This window comes from Pelophylax lessonae, assembly GCF_965119305.1.
Source record: "Pelophylax lessonae genome assembly, chromosome: 1".
NCBI lineage: Eukaryota > Metazoa > Chordata > Amphibia > Anura > Ranidae > Pelophylax > Pelophylax lessonae.
Genome location: NC_138768.1, coordinates 305,510,787 through 305,531,145, shown reverse-complemented (window position 1 = coordinate 305,531,145; position 20,359 = coordinate 305,510,787). Strand labels below are relative to the sequence as shown.

The 20,359-nt window shown below is 43.7% G+C and overlaps 1 protein-coding gene across 1 annotated transcript in view; it reads left to right on the top strand.

Moving 5' to 3' along the window:
• The first annotated feature begins 930 nt into the window (after nt 1-930).
• MED13L (mediator complex subunit 13L) overlaps nt 931-20,359 on the top strand; it is a 310,651-nt gene continuing 291,222 nt past the window's right edge. Inside the window, exon 1 of the mRNA XM_082258705.1 lies at nt 931-1,731. Within this exon, the coding sequence (XP_082114831.1) occupies nt 1,660-1,731 (72 nt within the window). The 5' untranslated portion in view covers nt 931-1,659. The remainder of the gene's footprint in view (nt 1,732-20,359) is intronic.

Sequence of the window (20,359 nt, the reverse complement as noted above, 5' to 3'; positions counted from 1 at the left end):
CTTGGGGGGGAAGGAACTGATGTGAATGTACAACATAAAAATGTAAGGCGCTGGGTAAATTGATGGCGCTATATAAGTGCCTTTAAAAAATAAATAAAAAGTTGTGAGGTATGGGTGTCAAAGAGTGATTTGCATGGCTCCACCCACTGTTGTAAAGGGAAGACTAGTCCTCCAATTTTTGGGACAGGTGATGGAATGAGACATGCGATGATGTGATGTTCCAGGATGGCTGATTGGGGTGAGGGCATTAGAATGCTCTAGTCCCCTCTCCCCATGACCTGTATGGTTAAAGGATCTATTTAAACGTGGGTAATAAAAGCGATCTTCCTACCAGCACTAGTATGAACAACAAAGTTTCTAATAATAGCCGATGACATCATTGATGTGACAGCACTATCATGCAGGAGTCATGGCAGACTGGGCTGGCTGTGTATAATAGAGGTGATGATAGAAATGTAGGGCACATCTATTAGTCACACACACACACAGCAGGGTGACAGCACACGCTGCTCCTGGCTCTCCCCACTGCTGATCGGAGCTCCTCTCTCCCTCCCATGCATTGTTGAGCTCCCATCCAGCACTGATCGCTCACATAGCTCTACACAATGATCTCGAATGATACAAAGAGCCGATCGGGGAGCATTCAGGCGCACACAGCACGGAACGATCGAGCGTAGCAGCCATCAGCTTCATAGCACGGCCCGCGCCGTCTACCGAATTTTAATGAAACAATTAATAACGTGAACGATTCCACAACAATAGCCGCGCCGTGTATAGCGGAGGATGGTAGCAGTGTAAAGGATTCCCATGCACACATCGCCCCCTGCCGGCGCCGCAAGGGACACGCAGGCGAGAGGGCTGCGCGAGACAGAGCGGCGCGAGCTCGCCTCTCTACCCCCCCTCCTCCGCCCCGTCACGTGCAGAGCGCCGGCCAATCGCGCTCCGTGTTGTCGCGGCCGGACGCCATTGCTGCTGTCAGAGAGGCGAAGCTCCGGTCAGTGTGTGAGAGAGATACGAGCGGCGGGAGAGGCCAGGGTCCCGAGCAGTACACAGACTCCCCCTCCTTCACTGTGGACGCGGGCCGAGCACAGCTTCCAAGGAGAGGCCGGCACGTCGGGAGGGTCCTGGGGAGGGAGGGGGGGAGTCGAGCCCCGTGAAGCCCCCGAGGCCTCCTCCTGTGACACGGGGCGGTCTCCCCTCAGCGGCCAGTGTGTGTATATGTGTCTATCTCCCGCCTGGCCTGCCAGCGCCGAGTCTCTGTGTAGCCCGGGCTCCTCCTGGCATTACATTCCCTGACAAGCAGGGGGAGGCCGCGGCGCTTCCTTCCCTCCCCACCTCTTCCTCCCTCTCTCTCTCTCTTATCCCACGGCTGCCCGCCCCTCCCCCACCCGGGTGACTCATTTCTCCGCGCCCGTTCATAGGGACATCGTCTGACCGATGACAATTGTACGGGACATGGTGACATCCATGTGATTTCCTCAAGACTGCTCCTGTCCCTTCCCCTCCCCCTAGAGAGGCTTTTGTCGGTTTCCCTAAGACCTGAAGGATCAGGCCTAGGCCTTCTCGGCAAGGCTGCACCCCACACCCCAATTTCGGATCGGATCCTGAATTTTAGGTCTCAGACATGCCAAGCTCTGCTAGCCAGGCTCCCGGAGGATCATGACTGCAGCGGCGAACTGGGCAGCCAACGGGGCGAGCCTGGAGGACTGCCACTCCAACCTCTTCTCGCTGGTAAGGAGGCCACAATGGCTGAGTGTGTGTGCTGTATATATCTGTCACTATATGTGTGTCTTTTCTGATCAGCCACTGTGTATGCTTTATATATCTGTCACTGTGTGTGTCTTGTCTGATCAGCCCCTGTGTATATGGTCCCCTCCCCCAGGGGACTGTCACTTTGCTCTTTACTCTCTATTTACAACATGTGTTTATGATCTGAGTACAGGCTCAGTGTGGTGTTATGTAGGTCCAGGGCTGGCCCCCTCTGCTACCACCTTCCTGTGATTGGTGGATTCTGCTCTGACATCTCTACATGGTGCTGTGTCACTACCCAGTTTTCAAATTCCCCATCATGACTTTGTATCTTCTACCCTTCCATTTATCTTTCACTTTCTACTTCTCCTACCACCTTTGATAGTGACTTGGCCTGAACCATCTCACCCTACAGGTCAATAAACTCATTTTATCTGTAATTCATTCATCTTCTACATTGTGCTTTTGTGTGTTGCTTTGTTTCACAGTGGTTGTTTTTTTTTCTCACTAAGAGCAGCTGTGCATGGCAACCACTCCACTTCTAGCTTTCATTTTACAAGCGTTAAGCAGTTGTAAAGGCATTAAAAAAAATAAACATGTTTTACTTACCTGCTCTGTGCAGTGGTATTGCACAGAGCAGTCTTTAACCTCCCTCTTTTCTGGGGTCTTCCACTAGCGCTTTCTGCTCCTCTTCTGTGTGTACCCGCACAGAAAGATGTGATATGGGGGCACTCCCAAGCCAGGCTGTTTGCATCTATAGAGACACAACTCAGCCCTGCTCAAAAACTACTCTTCAGAACGCTGCTTTTAGGCTACGTTTACATGTGGTCGTAGCGGATCGCGGGCAGAATCACTGCGATTCTGCTCGCAATCCAGAAATCATTGCAAATCGCAGGACGCCTGTGCATTGCCCATGATTTGCAATGGCACCCCAAACGCTGTGTCCCGGGCAACGCACAGGCGTCCCGCGATTTGCAATGATTTCCGGATCACGGGCAGAATCGCGGTGATTCTGCCCGGAATCCGCTACACCAACATGTGAACGTAGTTTTAGAGTTTTTTTTTCTGCCACTAAACTCCTGAAATCGCATATAGTTTGCATGGACACACAGGGGTTGATTTACTAAAACTGGAGAGTGCAAACTCTAGTTTAAAAAAGAAAAAGCTAAAATTCCAGGTTTTATGTCAAAGCTTAATTGAACAAGTTTAAGTTAGAAGCTGAGTGGCTACTATGTACAGCTGCATCAGATTTTGCACTCTCCAGTTTTAGTAAATCAACCATAGGCTAACCTAGAGGGGCGTTTTAATAAAAGTAGTGGAGAAAAACAAAAACCCAAATGCCTGTAGAAGCAGCTTTTTTGTATAGTGATTGTGAATATACAATGTTATAGAAACATATTTCAGTTATAAATATGCTGGTACAATAATTACTTATTTTGCTTAGTTTAAAGCGGAACTAAACCCTCCTATCTTTTACAGCCAAGGAAGCTGCCATCATAGCTTCTGTTTGATCTGTAGTTGCCATGGTGCTGCACACGTGATGCGTTATGACACTAGCCATTTGATGGCTTGGCAGTTTGGTTGAGAGAAAAAGCAACTGTCACAGTTAAAATTCAATGCAAGCTTTGAATGTATGTGGTGGGTAGGAAAGTGCGCTGATTCAATATAGGGTGTGCTGCTACCTTAGAGTGTATGTTGTAGAATATGTAAAGAAATCGGGTGCGCTGCCCTAGTGCATATGTGCAACATAAAAAATGATGCAAACAAATAAACCAAAAATGCAATAATAATGCAAAAAAATGAAAACGTATGCAATTCGTGTAAAACAAAAAATGTCCAGAAGGTGACTAGTGATACACCAATGTGCAATAAACGTCCATATTATAAGTCCATAAATAAAGTGCAAAAAATGGTGACATAAACTTCCAGCTTGGGGAAAGGTGAACTGTGATTGGAAGGTGCAAAGTCCCACCACCAGCTTGGCCTCTTACCAGAAGTTAAACGTTAAGGGCATATATGAATATGACCGCTCCAAAGGTCATGCAGCCAGGTAGAAAAGTTCCCAGAAATACAGAAGGCACTCTGACACACTCGTGCTCCCTAGACTCTTACCGGACAAAAGCCAAACAAGAAGCCTGGTTCTATGGTGATGAGTGGTCCTGCCGGGGGTTACTGGACTCTAGGATGGCTGATGTAGTTGCTTGTGTCCAAGAGGAACAGACCCAGTCAGAAAGCCTGACGAAAGAAGATCCTGCCAAAGGTGACTAGACTCTGATTGGCTGCTGTAACTCCTTAGTCTGGTTGACCTCAATAATAGGGGACACAACAGAGGGGACCGCAATAGTGCATTACCAACAGTAGATATTTATTAAAAACAAATGGTTGCACTTACAGTTATGAAGACAATAATAGCGAGTTCCCTCACGGAGGAGCTGTATGGCGGGGTCCGCCTGCAGTGCGGACCGCTGCCTGGTCTAGATGTGATGACGCGGCGCCTCCTCTCTGACGTGTTTCTACCGATAAGTGGATGCCCTATCGGGAGGCGCCGCGTCATCACATCTAGACCAGGCAGCGGTCCGCACTGCAGGCGGACCCCGCCATACAGCTCCTCCGTGAGGGAACTCGCTATTATTGTCTTCATAACTGTAAGTGCAACCATTTGTTTTTAATAAATATCTACTGTTGGTAATGCACTATTGCGGTCCCCTCTGTTGTGTCCCCTATTATTGAGGCCAACCAGACTAAGGAGTTACAGCAGCCAATCAGAGTCTAGTCACCTTTGGCAGGATCTTCTTTCGTCAGGCTTTCTGACTGGGTCTGTTCCTCTTGGACACAAGCAACTACATCAGCCATCCTAGAGTCCAGTAACCCCCGGCAGGACCACTCATCACCATAGAACCAGGCTTCTTGTTTGGCTTTTGTCCGGTAAGAGTCTAGGGAGCACGAGTGTGTCAGAGTGCCTTCTGTATTTCTGGGAACTTTTCTACCTGGCTGCATGACCTTTGGAGCGGTCATATTCATATATGCCCTTAACGTTTAACTTCTGGTAAGAGGCCAAGCTGGTGGTGGGACTTTGCACCTTCCAATCACAGTTCACCTTTCCCCAAGCTGGAAGTTTATGTCACCATTTTTTGCACTTTATTTATGGACTTATAACATGGACGTTTATTGCACATTGGTGTATCACTAGTCACCTTCTGGACATATTTTGTTTTACACGAATTGCATACGTTTTAATTTTTTTGCATTATTATTGCATTTTTGGTTTATTTGTTTGCATCATTTTGTATGTTGCACATATGCACTAGGGCAGCGCACCTGATATCTTTACATAAGCTTTGAATGTAGCTGTTTTGGGAAACTAATAAAATCGATGGGTTTAGTTCCACTTAAATTATCTTTCCTACCTTTTTTACAAGGTTAAACGTTCTGTCACGTGAACATGCATCTCTTCTCCCTGATTTAGGGGAGGAGTGTTACAGGGCACTGTGCAACACAGACCCTAGAATTCATAAAAAGTGTCCCAAGACATTCTTTATGAATTCCAGTGCACTTCCACACAAATGTCAGTGTACGTGACAGATTCATGTACCGTTCATACACAGGTACATGGATCTGGGGCACGTACTGTGTATGGAGGCGCACTGAGAGTGGCATGTCCAAGCAGACACTCCAACATCTGCACTCCCTCACCACCAGCTGTCACACGGAGAGCGCAGTGTTGGGTGAGTTCTGTACCTGGGGGATCAGAGCCTGACAGGTATTTACATACACCAGTTCCCCATCAGGTCGAATCCCCTTGTGATTGACAGCAGGCAGTGGGCAGATCCTTAGCCAATAGACAGCCTGTTATTGGCTAAAGAATCTATCCACTGTCTGCTGTTAATTAGATGTGTGGGCCCTATGGGGAACTAGTGTCTCAGCTTCCCCGTCAGACTCCACCCACTGCAGTGTCATTGATTGTGAGGCAGGGAAGGAGTAGCAGCCGTGACTATGCCACTCTGCTACACTGCAGATGGGACAGGCACTTGGCCTGTCTCTGTACGCCACTTAAGAGTAGGTCTTAATTATCTCCAGTTTTATCTACAAACTGGAGGTAATTATTTTTGAATTTGGATCATTAATAGTACCACTTTGTAAAAGTGTTTCTTTTAGGAACTACCTGAATCTGTTGCAGATGGTAGTAAAGTTACTAAAACAGGTGTTGGGAGATTTTTGAATTTGGCGCAGGCCATTTTTGGGGCTAAATCACCATAAAACAGTCCTTGAATTTGCCCGCTGTGCCTGTATTTTATAGTCTGTTCAGCCTGAGGCATGATGCAAGCTGTGCTTGAGCAAGGGGTGTGTTCAAGAGGCATGCTATGATTGGCCAAGGAGGTGTGGTGGCTCTACAAACTACCCAGTGCATGCTGTGTGTCTGCACAGTGTCCTGTACCTTTTGAATGGCCAGCTAAAGGATAAAAAAATGACCACACTATACCACTTTTGTTGTTAGATTTTCTTTAGATTTACCTTCAACTATGTAGTGCAAGGGGCTGCCTGATTGCTTACAAATTGAATGTGTTTAGGTTTGACCTCATATGGTTTTGGGGAATTGTAAGGAAAACAATCTAAAGATAATTGTACAGTGTGTATCCAGCTTAAGGCCCCTTTCACACATGTCAGTTTTTAAGGCGGATCTAAACGGATGTCCCATGCATGTCTGGGGCAGCGGATGTCAGCGGAGACATGTCCGCTGACATCCGATTCGCACCTGTCCGTCAAATCCGGATAGGTAGTGTGCCCTGAGGACCGGAGTAGGGAAACACTGTTCTAACAGGCCAGATTTTAAGTATTACCTTGGGGAGATGCAGACTAGAATACTGCAAACACTGAGCAGCAAATGATATCACCTGGGATGTATTTCAGTTTTCTTGCAAACCTGGCCTGTTAGTGTGCCCTGAGGACCGGAGTTGAAAAACACTGAGATAGAAACCCTATTTTCCACCGTCTGGCGGTGAGAACAGAAAGGCGGTTCATTCTCATCCAATTCCCCCATAGAGGACAGCGGGGATCTGTCACCTCCCCCTCCGCACACAGAGTGGAGACAGAGCTGTCATCCACCTGCTCAGTGGGGATCGGCAGATCGATCCCCCGCTGAGCAGAAAACGGAACAGGTGTGAAAGGACCAGCTTCTGTGCTTTGTGTGGTCAGTTTAGAACAAGGAAAAGAGGGTGACTGGCAGGATCAACCAGGTACTTCAGCTAGAAGAAGTACATGAAAATGATAGACTATAATTAAAAAAAAAAAAAAATGTTTATACACACAGGGGGAAAAAAAAGTCTAAGGTAACAAACACACTTTAACTGAACAAGCTAAAGATAAAAGCTGATTGGTTACCATGCAAAGTTACTTCAGTTTTACCTTTCACATTGAACTGCAGTGCAGAAGTTAGAACCAACCATATAGGAAACAATAGGATTTCTGCTTGTAATATGTTTTAATGCAGCAAAATGCACACATCTTGCTGCACTATAACAGAAAAGTGTGAATAGGCCTTTTTTTAAAATTCCCCCCACTGATTGCTTTCATTTCTCTGGTTTCACTTCTTTGTCACCTGCAATCTACAGGAAGGCATTTTGCTTCCAGTAAGATCTTTGACAATTGCTTCTGCAAGCCTGTTACTACTGTCTGAAAACATACCGGAAAAACTCTCAGCCTGAAGAGAGACTCTAATCTAAACTGACTTATTTTGTCTAGTTTATTGTGAGTTGTCACAGAGTAGGTAAAATAATTGGTATGTCACTGGGCAGAAAGGTAATACGTAAGGCAGCATGTAAACAGATGCAACAGATGATGTAGATTCAAAGAATTGCATGACAGAGTTTATAGAAAAGTTAGCCTGTGATATTTTATCAAATTTTCTGGATTGACAACGTACTACACTCTAGCAGAGCCTTTTTATGTGAGGCCTATTGCAACTGGTCTTCCCTGCCTAGTTTTTCTGATTTGTATAAAATTGTTTATTGGTAACTTGTTACAGTTGAAAGTATGCTTCTAATTTGTAGTCAATGTGTTCTTTTGGCGTGTACTTGTCTTTACTACCTGAATGATTTTTGGGGGACCCCGATCTTTTCAGATCTGTGTCAACAAAGATCCCTTTTGATGTATACATACAATGACACTGTTTAATGCTGCATTCCATAACACACATGGTCGAGCAAGTGTTTTATTGTGACTGTCCCAGTTACTGTCACTCTGATTTTTCATTCTTAATGGTATCAGTCCTCAGAGTTGTCCCAGAGGATTGTCACTCTTGCTTCACTTCACTATTCTGCCTACAGAGAAATTTGCTGTTTTTTTTTTTTGTCTTTTGTGAAACCATGTACTCCTCCAGTTTCTAGCTGATAAGACCTACATTTAATCAAAATGAATTGAGCTAATTTGACAAATTCTCACATAAATAAAATCAATGTCTTTAAAAAGGCAGTACAGTAATCCCCCGCTCCATCACAGTTCAGTTTTTGCGGTCCCGGTCCCGCTTTTTTTTTTTTTGTAATGTTATTCTACTATATAAATCATTAAAAATGAAATATTTTTGTGTTTTCCATAGCTCTTGCTATGTCTCTTAGTATCTTTTATGTGTTTAAATGAGTTTCTATTGTTTTAAAAGTGTGTTTAAAGACCTTAAAATGCTTCTACACATTCAGTGACAGTAAAAAAAACATGCCTACAATGCATTTTAATAGGGTTTTTCTATTTCGCGGAATTTCACTTTTCGCGGCTGGGTCCGGAACGTAACCCACCAAAATGGAGGGGGGTTTACTGTATAATGGTACAGGTTTTGGTGAGGTGGGGCTAAAGGATTTAAAAATCCCTCCAACCGAATTAGTGCATAGCATGGTAATGTTGCTTTAGAACAAAAGGTAATCACATCTCATTTCATACCCCCCCCCCTTTTTTTAAAGGAGAACCTTGGGGAAAAAAAATCAAGATACTGGGTTACAGATAGTTAAATCTAAAGAGGTGTATGCCGCCTCCGGGGTTGCTTGCTTGTTATTTACAATTTACACTTTCCTTGAGCTTTCACTATACTTTGGACCCTGCTCTCCTGTGTACAAGTCTTTTTGTTTGCCTATCCTCTCCCCTGTCTATTCACAGAACACTGAGGTTGATTTAGTAAAACTGGAGATTGCAAACTCATGTGCATCTCTGCATAGAAACCAATCAGCTTCCAAGATTTTTTTTTTTTTTTCAATAATTAATTGAACAGGGTGAAGGTAGAAGTTGGTTGGCTGTGATGTACAGCTGCACTAGAATTTGCACTCTCCACTTTTAGTGAATCGCCCCCTTTGCATTTTGTGAATGGGTTCAAAGAATACAAAGCGCTCTGTGATTGGGCAAGAAAAGAGGAGGAACAGAGAAATAAGGGGACAGCTGCTGTGAAGAGCTGCAAGGTTCTTTTTGAGTATTGGAAGCATAGCAAAACTATATTGTTGGTGCTCAATGGAAGTGTAAATTGTAAATAACGGAGTGACCAAGGAGGCAGCATACACCTCCTTAGAATCAACTATTGCAGCAGATTATTTAAAAGTTTGTACCTGGAGATTTTTTTTATGTGCGTATTGGTTGATAAAAAGTTTATTAGCAAGGAACAGGTGCACAAATATACAACTGCATAAGCATCCATATATTTTATTATTGAACTTGATGTCTGTATTAAAAAAAACTGTTTTAAAAAATTGTTAGTTGGTCTGCAGGGGAATCATGATTGGCTTTGAAAATGTCAAATACTGGTAAAGGATTAAACATTTTAAATGTACTTTGAAAAAGGAGTAAACCTTCTATTTTTTTCACTTAAGTATTTATGCGATATTCATTTGCCTTGCAACTTATGCATTATCTGTGGAGCAGATGTTTTTAGGATTAGTGAGCTTGTACATATGTCATTGTTGTCATATTCACTGATTTTATTGTTTTACTTGTTGCTTTTTTACTTCTCCTAAACAATGCAGTGTATATTTAAAAATAAACAACATGATTCATCTTTTTATATTTTAAAAGGATACACACCTTTTGCAAAAAATAATCTTCTATATATTCGCTAATTGCTACTCAAGCCATTTTGTGATGTAATATTATAATTTTATTTTATTTTTAATCTGCAGCAGCTCTATTTTTTAAAAATTGTCAACAAATTTCAGTGTTGCTTTGTTGCAGTATGGCACTTGAAGGCATTCTCTTCTACACCCTGAAGTCTGCACTGAGTTACAGTTCAGGCACTTCCTGTAAGGGCTCTTTCACACGGCCGCTCCGCTTGTCTGCAAATCATCCTATTTTTTTGCGGATGATTTGCGGACATAATGTAAGTGAATGGCACTGCGGATGTCAGCGGAATACCATCCGCTGACATCCGATTTTCCTCCTTTCAGTTCTGTTCTGTTTTTTGGAACGGAACAGAACCCTATTTTTTCATCCGTGTAAAAAACGGAAAGGAAGGAAAATCGGATGTCAGCGGTGTCATCCGCTGACATCCGCAATGCCATATACTTACATTATGTCCGCATATCATCCGCAAACGGATGGGATGATATGCGGGCACACGGAGCGGATGACAGAAATGTCATCCGCTCCGTAGAAAAAAAAAAAGTCCCGCAGCGAAGCCTAAAAGTCATTTTTTGTGAGGTATCATTATTTATTAAAATAGTTGCGATTGTTCATATAGGAATATTCACTTCAAACATTCCATTATCCAATTGTGTGAAACACAAGTTCCTGTTTATTTATTCCATCTGTGAATGATTGGATATTTGAAGTAAATATTCACATAATTTATTGTGTGAACATTCTCAGCTTCTTTAATAAACCAGCCTCACCATTCTAAGGACCATTTTCTCTATAGAGATTCAGACACTGATCCTGACATTCTGAGAAAGCACATGAAATAATCAGCAATTTCTTCAGAAAAGAGTGTGAAACTGAAACTGCCAAAACATATGTTAAATTCTTGCAATGTATAGTCTGCCTAAAGGAATATTTTATTTTTGTACACCTTAACAAAGGCCTTTGCATTTTTGTATTAGGTAGCTGTGATTTTTTTTTTTTTTTAACCACTTTACTACAGGGCACTTTACTGTACTTCACTCCGTTCCTGCCCAGGCCAATTTTCAGCTTTCAGTGCTGTATGAACTCTAAATGACAATTGCGTGGTCATGCAATACTGCACCGATATGAAATGTTTATCATTTTCATCCCCACAAATCAAGCTTTCTATTGGTGGTATCTGATCACTACTGTTTTTTTTTTTCTAAACTAGAAAAGATCGAAAATTGTGAAAAAAAAAAAAAAAATTTTGTTTTCTGTTATAAAATTTTTTTAAATAAGTGAGTTTTCTCCTTCACGGACAGGCACTGACAGGCAGCACTGATGGCCACTGATTGGCATCCCTGGTGTGCACTGAGGTGGGCGTTCTTGTGGGCACCGTTGATGAGTCTGCACTGATAATCAATGCCCTGATTATCAGCGCAGACCCCCGATCAGGAGAGCCACTTATCGGCTCTCTACACACGCTCTGTCAGCGCAAATAGAGGAAAAGCCTAGATAAATAACAAAAAGAAAGCTGCACTTAGACTTAATAAGTAATGAAGCAGAATAAATTCATTCAATCACTCAGAGTAATCTGCTAGCACATATGTAGGATAAAACATAAATTACATAATATAAAAAGGAAGGTGCAGCGCTAAACCCCTCAGAAAGTCCACAAAACTCTTGAATGTAGTTATAAATGCACGTGAAAACAATCCGGTCAGTCAGGCAGACGTGCAGATAAAACCACCACCAACACCGAACACACTGCCTCTTTCCCTATAGTCACATCAAAACGGCATGGTAATATCCTTAGACTGGCAAAGCAGATATCGATATAGGAACGACAAGCCCAACTCCTTTGATGGTGGTATTTCCTCAGTATACACAGAGTATCCTTGTAGGTATCCAGAGGTATGTAGATCCCAGGGGTACAAAGAGGAAACGCTCATGGGACAGTACGTTCCAAATTGGCACAAATTTATTGTATAATTTAAAGTTTACACTCACATTTTAGCAGGATAAAAGAACGCTGTGGTTGCATAGAAACTTGATTCGTTTCAAGCCACAAAGATGGCCGCTGTACGCGATGACGTCATATGTCAAGCCTATTGATTGATGTAGTCTCTTTACCATGTGAGCAGCTGTGCCCAATTACAGCTGATCACATGGTAAAGAGCCTTCATCATAGGCTCTTTCCCGAGATCAGAGATGCAGTGTGTCAGAGTGACCGCACTACCGATGGCCACGAAGCCTGCCCGCTGGTGGCAGCATCCATCTTTGCCTGTCTTCCTTCCGGGTCTGCGGACTCCTTCTGTATTACTGGCCAGAGCCGCGTGACATCACTCCCGCGCAGGAGCCGCCGGTCACGGCACAGGGCTATGAAGAAATAGCACGGGTGGCCGTTTCTTCAGAGCACATGTGCCGATGACGTCATCAGCTGCATGCAATATAAATATCTCCTAAACAGTGCAAGTTTAGGAGATATTTACAGTACCTATAGGCAAGCTTTATTAAAGGCTTTCCTATAGGTAAAAGTTATTAAGGTGGCTTTACAACTACTTTAAACTGGAGAGAGCAAAATCTGGTGCAGCTCTGCAGAGAAAGCAATCAGCTTCCAGTTTATTTATTTTTTTTCTTCAATGCTTAAGGGAACAAGCCGAAGTTAGAAAATGATTGGCTACCATGCAAAGCTGCACCAGATTTTGCACTCCCCAGTATTAGTAAATTAACCTAAGTGTGTACAGAAAGCCAAGCTTCCACCTTGTGATAACAAACGTTACATGCATTGCTGCTGTGTAATACATTTAGAATAGAACCATAATGCACTAAGGCAATATTCTCTTATAAATAAAGGGTCACAACCAATTATTGGCATGTTAGTATGTTGGCCTCATTTTATTGGGCTACCTTAATGCTGCAAACTTTAACATGTTAATGTACCGCAGAGATGTAACTGTAATTAGTCTATGAGGGCCTAAACTGTCACTTTATAAACAATCAGCAGACTCCCAACAAGCTTTAGGCTAAGTTCACATGTAGGCGTTTTGGGGGAGTTTTTCTGCTCTAGGATCAGCTCAAAAAACGCCCAACAAGACAAATCCTATTCATTTCAATGGCCCCTGTTCACATCTGAGCGTTTTGACGTTTTAAGCAAAACGCCCAACGCTCAAAGTACATGAGCTTCTTTTTGGGCAGATTACAGCCGTTTTTATTTTTTTCCATTGGTCTCTAGTCAACCTAAAAACGCCTGCACAAAAACGCCTGAAAAAACGCCTGTAAATAGCAACTCCAAGATGTGAACGTAGCCTTAGTACTGAGTCAAGCTGCACACTTTACCCCTGCAGCAGCAGGGGGGGTTGGCAGCCATAAAGGGGTACATTTCACAAGCCTACTGTTGGTTTCCATGGACCACCCGTCTGGCGCAGTTGCTCACCTGCTTATTGGCCCCCTATGTGATAGCAATAAAATGAAATTAAAAGAAGTGTAAAAAATGTTACACTCAAGCACTTAAGGCACCCGCCTACGAACATAAGCACCCCCATGAGGGGCGCCTAAATACAAAAACATTAATTGTGCTACACATACATACAGCTGTGCACGCCAGTGTGAAAGCAGTAATTCTAGCACCATCATTTACAGATGACCTGTAAAGACTTGCAAAGCATTGGAAAATTTTGTGGCCTAAAGTCTGTTGCTGTTTCATGGGCGCTTGCTGGCACGATGGATGGATTGACTTCGGGTGCCGACAGCGCAGGATCCCTGGACAGGTAAGTGTCCTTATATTAAAAGTCAGCAGCTACAGTATTTATAGCTGCAGACTTTGTCCCCCCCCCCCCCCCCCCCCCCCCCAGGCTCGAACTCTTTAACCAAGCTGCGTGAAGTGTTGCGAATGCTTGCTTTATACACTGCTCTTATACAAGCTGAAACCCAAATGAACAAACTCTTAGTGAGACCATAACAATTCTTTACTCCCATTAAAGTCAGACATTTTCGTTTCTTTTTCTTGTCTTTTTAGTCAATGCTGTCTATCTTGCCGTTTGACACTGATGTCTTTTTTTACTGTAAATTCACTTGTGTGACACATTCTTTTTCAAATGCTTTCTCTGGAAAGTCAGAAAAGGGACAGCAATCAGACACACAAACAGACTGACTAAGTGCACATTCACAATGTAGTGTCACACATATGCCTGTTTTTGTGCGTTGTTGCACTTAGTGTATAGGACAGCCCATTTATTTCAATAGGTTGCCCTGCATGAGACAAGTGTGACAAAGATGCTTGAGTATCTTTTTGAGCTTTGAATTTTTGCAGTGTGTGTGTGTGTGTGTTTTTTTTTTTTTTTTTTTGCAAAACTGCTTAACAATGAATAGCACTACGAGCGCGACACTTGTTTTTTTTTACACACGTGAATCTAGCCTAAAGAATTGTTGTTTTTTCATATGTTAAATACCTGGGTTTGTCTGCATCCCCTTAGTATGCTGTTCTCTCTCTCTTATGGCTTGGGTATCCTATCTCTCCATTCAGAGTTTGCGTTCCAACAAATGAAACTGCAGTTTTCTTTCCTTAAGGCCCGTACACACGTACCAATCGTCGGCCTAACAATCGGCCGTCTTATGTCCGAGGGCTGTCTTGTCTGTTGTAAACTGCAAAAGACTGCACACGAATTTTGTCGGCCAACAACAGCCGACTGCAGAAGTGATGTCATGTGAAGGTTAACTTTCCGTGTGTTTTTTCTTCTCTGAGCATGCCGAATTCTGTACTGACTGGCCAACAATCGGCCGTTCTGGTGTTGGCCAACAAAAATTTTAATGCTTGTACGACAGATTCTTTACGGCCAAAAGTGCGCTGTCGGAAGCATCATACTAACAAGCCGAAAATCGGCCGATCGTTCGGCGGCCGAACATTTTCGGCCCACAATCGGTACGTGTGTACGGGCCTTTACTTGTTATGTTATTTGTGCCACATTCCAGTTAATAAAATATTTGATTTCTGTTTCCTAAACAAAAAATCATTTGATTGTGCAAACCTATGATCTGTGAAAATGGGGAATTATGTACTCTATTGTCATAGCAACCAGCACAATGTAAGGGTAATTGCTGGTCATTATATATTTGGGCACTTACTCTTTTTGAACAATTTTCGTGTGCTTTTTATTTTTGCTTAAATGGTTCCATAGCATATATTTTCTTTTTGTCCTGTGTCTTTTAGCATGCACGTCTGTGCATATATTCTTAGAGCCGGTTCACACCAATCCGACTTGTTAGGCGACTTGGACGCCTGACAAGTAGCTCCCAATGCTGTGCAATGGAACCGTTCTAAATCAGAGCAACTCAAGTCGCTCCGACTTAGAAAAAGGTTCCTGCACTATTTTTTGGCAAAGTCGGAGCGACTTGCATTGACTTCCATTACGAGAAGTCATTTGCAAGCCGCGATGAAGTCGCGCTGCACGGGCAACTTCAAAGTCTCCCGAAGGCGGACTTTGAGTCTGATTAGTTTGAACCGGCTCTTAGCCAGGATTTTTAATCCTTTGTTGTCTTTAAAATTTTTGTACTAGTGATAATAAAATATAGATTTTGATGTAGGTTTGAGCATCTTGGTGTGTTTAGCATATAGTCCTGACATACACACGTGTGTTAGTAGTCCCAGTCAGGTTTATTTTATTTATGGAGTTTTGTAGCATGCATGTTTACTGTCCAGATTAAAAAGGAAGTAAACTCCCTGTTTGTACCTATAGGTAAGCCTATAATATGACTTACCTATAGGCAATGTAAATATCTCCTAAACTTCCACCATTTAGGAGATATTTACTGTACACTGCCGCTCGTGCCGTTTCTTCAGAGCCCTATGCTGTGACCAGCGGCTCCCAAGCACATGCACGGGAGTGACATCACGTGGCTCTGGCCAGTCACCCACATCCAGAGTCCGCGGGCCCAGAAGGAAGATGGATGCGACCTCCACCGGGGACGACGAGGGCTTTGTTTTTAAGGCAAGCGTCTCATAATGTGCGACTATACAATGCATACTAGCACATTATGCCTTTTACTTTGCAGGTAAAAAAAATAGTTTTTAGCCCCGGTTCACACTTCTGCGAGTGCCGGGTTCGCATGTAATGTCAAAGCGCACTGCTCCGACATTACATGCGATCAGCTGTGCGGTGCGAGTTTAGCCATACAGTTTGTATGGCTAAATTCGCATCGCACCCGGAGCAAACACGCACAGGAGGCATTTTTGCAGCCGCATCAGGATCGGATCGCACAGCGGTTCACACTTGTGCGATCCGCTCCTGTGCGCACTGCGATATGCGATCAAACTGGGGGTGTCATTAACATTACATTGACACCCCCAGCGTATCGCATATGGCAGTGTGAACTGCCGGGGGTGCGTGTGCGATGCGGGAACAGGCTGCGAATTCGCAGCCTTCCCGCATCGCATAAATGTGAACCGAGCCTTACTCTCTTTAATCCTACTATGTAGTGTCTAGATTGTCCTGTTCTTTAACTATTTGCCTTCTGGGCACTTATACTGCCTAGAGCTTTCTTTGAATAGTGGTTAATCACCACTGGGTTTTTAATTTTTGGTTAAAAAAACAAAAAAGTCTGAAAATTTAGAAAAAGCAAAACATGAAAACATTTTTCATAGTTATAAAATTTTGCAAAACTGTATTTTTTTCTTCACTGATGAGGCGGCACTTATTTGTGGCACTGTTGGGACCAATGTCCCTGTAACAGAAGCCAGTTACCGGCTTTGTTCTCTTCTCCTCTTACTCCAAGGAGAAAAAAAAGCCGATAACCAGCTTCTATTTACTTCCATGATCGGCTGACAGCTGATCACTTGGTAAAGGGCTGCTGTGATTGGCCCTTTACCCCGATCTGTGATCAGCTGAGTCAGAAGGGCTTGACGAACACAGAGTGCACCGCAATCATGGGAGTACATCCACCCCACACTGGAAACCTGCACTGTAGCCGTCTTTCGGCTATAGCGCGGGAAGAACATGGTTAAAATGGTTGTAAACCCTTACATTTACTCAGTAAAGTGACTGGCCTCAGGTGATACACGGAGAGGAAACAAATCCTCCTATGTTTATCTGCAGTCTTCTCTTCGCTACAGCCGTATAAAGTCCAGTATTTATAAAGTTTGTCTGAGAAAACATGAGGTGGAGAGCTGAAATGACACTCTAGAGAGCTTAGTAAGAGGCCCCCTGACAGCTGATTGGAGGGAAGGGACACCCCCCCCCCCCCTTACACACAGGAACAGAGCTGAGGCGGTCAATCAACTGAAGCTCCCTCCCCTGTCACCTTTTTTCTCTTGGTATCAAGAAAACTTGTCAGAAGTGATTCATGCTGGTAGCAGTGGAACGAAGCAGCAAACAGAAATTACACTTAGTGCTCTTAATTGAGACAAGACTGTAGAGAAATATGCTTTGTTTATATTTAATGTCTGAGATTTACAACCACATTAAAGTCTGATACAACAAACAAATATTCAGGCCCTCTATAGTGGACCATAAAATGTTAAGAAATAGGCGAAAAAATCACCCAATTATCCACCCGCAGCTATGAGGAACATATAAGGCACCAAAACTTGTCTTGGGGAGACATGCTGGTTTCTACCCATGCAGATCACTTCCGGTCTCCTTTCCAGCATATTCCAGCATATCCTTCCTGGTATGTGTGCCTCTTGTACAGTGTTTATTATGATGGATCATCAACCCCAGTTTTTTGTACACTGCCAGCAGCTGGTTTTAAAGTCTGCTTGAAAGTTTCTATTTTAAGACTACTTGATAAACTTTGCATTATTATCATCGATCATCCATTGTGATTTCACTAACTCTGTGGGAATAGATGTAACAGCCAGCAAATTGATGGTTTATCATTGGGCTATATAGACTAACATCCCCCAGCGCTACATAAAGAGGTCCTTTTTGTTTTTTCAACCACATTAAAGTGTGCACCTACACACTCCTCATTCACTTTCTCTCATCACAGGGCTGCCTGCAAGAACCTAGAAGAGTCCGCTGGTCTTGGATTGAGGTGTCCATTTATGAAACCGAGATGAGCAGCAATCCTGATGATTGAAGCTAATCTCGGATCGCTTTTGGTTTATGAAACAGAGATGATTGGGGGAGAACATGTTCTCTGCTGATCATCTCTGCACACAGAGAATCTGTCATTGACTGACACAGAAACGGCCAGGTTATGAAGTTGAGATCTCTGCACTTCACTTGGGATCTGTGCCAGAATTCACACTCCCAGATTCATCAGCTCAGAGGTTGAGAATCAGGGAGAGAAGACAGAATCCAGGGAGAACTGAGGGGGAAGAAGGAAGATTAACTTCCCTCTTCCTCAATCAGACCCCCAAGGCAGTAAACATATTCCCCTGCTATATATATATATATATATATATATATATATATATATATATATATATATATATATATATACACACACCTATAAACTGTACAACTCAGTTGAACAACAGACTGTAATGTTTTAGAGGTAAGTAAATATAAAAACTAAAATAATTGCATAAGTGTGCACACCCATAAACTAATATTTTGTTGAAGCACCTTTTGACTTTATTTTAGCACTGTCTTTTTGGGTATGAGTCTATCAGCGTGGCACAGCTTTATTTGGCAATATTTGCCCACTCTTCTTTGCAAAAACACTCCAAATCTGTCAGATTGCGATGGCATCTCCTGTGCACAGCCGTCTTCAGATCACCCCACAGATTTTCAATCGGATTCAGGTCTGGGTCTGGCTGGGCCATTCCAAAACTTTAATCTTCCAGTGAAACCATTCCTTTGTTATTTGGATGTATGCTTTGGGTCGTTGTCATGCTGAAAGATGAAGTTTTCCTTCATGTTCAACTTTCTAGCAGAAGCCCGAAGGTTTTGTGCCAATATTGACCGGTACAGTATTTGGAACTTTATAATTCCCTCTACCTTGACTAAGGCCCCTGTTCCAGCTTAAGAAAAACAGCCCATAGTATGATGCTGCCACCACCATGCTTCACTGTGGGTATGGTGTTCTTTTGGTGATGTGCAGTGTTGTTTTTGTGTCAAACATATCTTTCTCTCCTTGCCTTCCAGGACGGCCCAACAGTGAGAGATGATAGGCTCCTCCCTACCAGAAACACAATCCATTACAATTAGTTAAAAGGCCCCACCCTTCCCTCTGCCCCTCAGTTTTAGATTGTGTTTCTTCCTACAGCGAAACGTTTATGTTCACTGACCTGCAGACTCTGAGAGTCGAACGGTACCCCTGTGAGCCAGGTTCACCAAAGGGCCACTGCTAGCTGAGCTCCACCTGCCGCCTCTCCAGGCTTCTCACAGGTCGCCCCCAGGTACACAGGCCGTCGGTCACCTGCGGTGTCCCTCTAGGTCCTGTTTTCCGGCGCCAGCAGCTCTTCTCCACAGAAGAACACTGGGACATGTAGTAGAAAATAAAGAGAAATCTAGTGCTCTCTGCATGTCACGCCGACTGCCTTCCGGGTATCGCTTCAACAGTTCATGCCATACAAGCAGGCACGGCTTAGTGCCTGGGAAATGTGAGTAACCTGTATATTCGCTTCTGAATAAAGCTTGTGACGTTACATGCAGAGAGCACTAGATTTCTCTTTATTTTCTACTACATGTCCCTGTGTTCTCCGGAGGTGAGAGGCTGGAGAGTTCTCCCCCTGGGGGCCCTGTGTTTGCATACAAGCTAATGCTGACCCGTCTGGGTCCTGTGTTGAGGTGAGAGGCTAATCCATCTGGTGGAGGGATTTAACACTTGTGGTGTATGATACTTCTCACGGGATTAAGTTTTTTCCACTAACACTGTGGACACCTGAGCACGGAGATCATATGGACTGTTTGATGGACACTGAATATTTAATTTTTTGTATATCTGGCGCATCACTCTTCTGATATTGATAGAATGGAAACTAAGTCCCAAAATCTTCCTGTCATTGGTAGAAAGGTTCGGACAACCGGTGATAGACCTATTTGGCTCAGCTCGGAACAAAAAGGTGAAAAGATTCTTTTCCCTCACCCGATCCAAAGGGATGGCTGGTCTAGATGCTCTAGCCTACGCTTTCCCTCCTCTAATGCTAATTCCCAGAGTCCTGCAGAAACTGAGCAGGTCCTGGGATCTGAAATTGATTCTAATTGCCTCTTGGTGGCCCAAAAGGCCGTGGTTTGCCATTCTGAAAGCCATGTCAATAGCTCGCCCTTGGCAACTCCGTTTCCCCAGACCTGTCTCAGGGACCAGTACTGTGTCAGGATCCAGGTTTTTTTTTTTGAGTTGACAGCCTGGTTATTGAGCGCCAACTGCTTAGGGGAAAAGGTTGCTCAGAAAGAGTGGTAGATACTCTAAAGTAGGGATGCACCGAAATTTCGGCCACCGAAATTATCGGCCGAAAATGAGCCTATCTCATTTCGGCCGATAATGGGTTAACATTGCCGAAAATAATGGCCGCCGTGGAGAAGGAGGAGGGCGCAGCGCAGCGCAGGGCAGGCTTTAAAAGTCCCGCCTCTGGCCGGCCGTCCGCCTCTCAATGACGTCC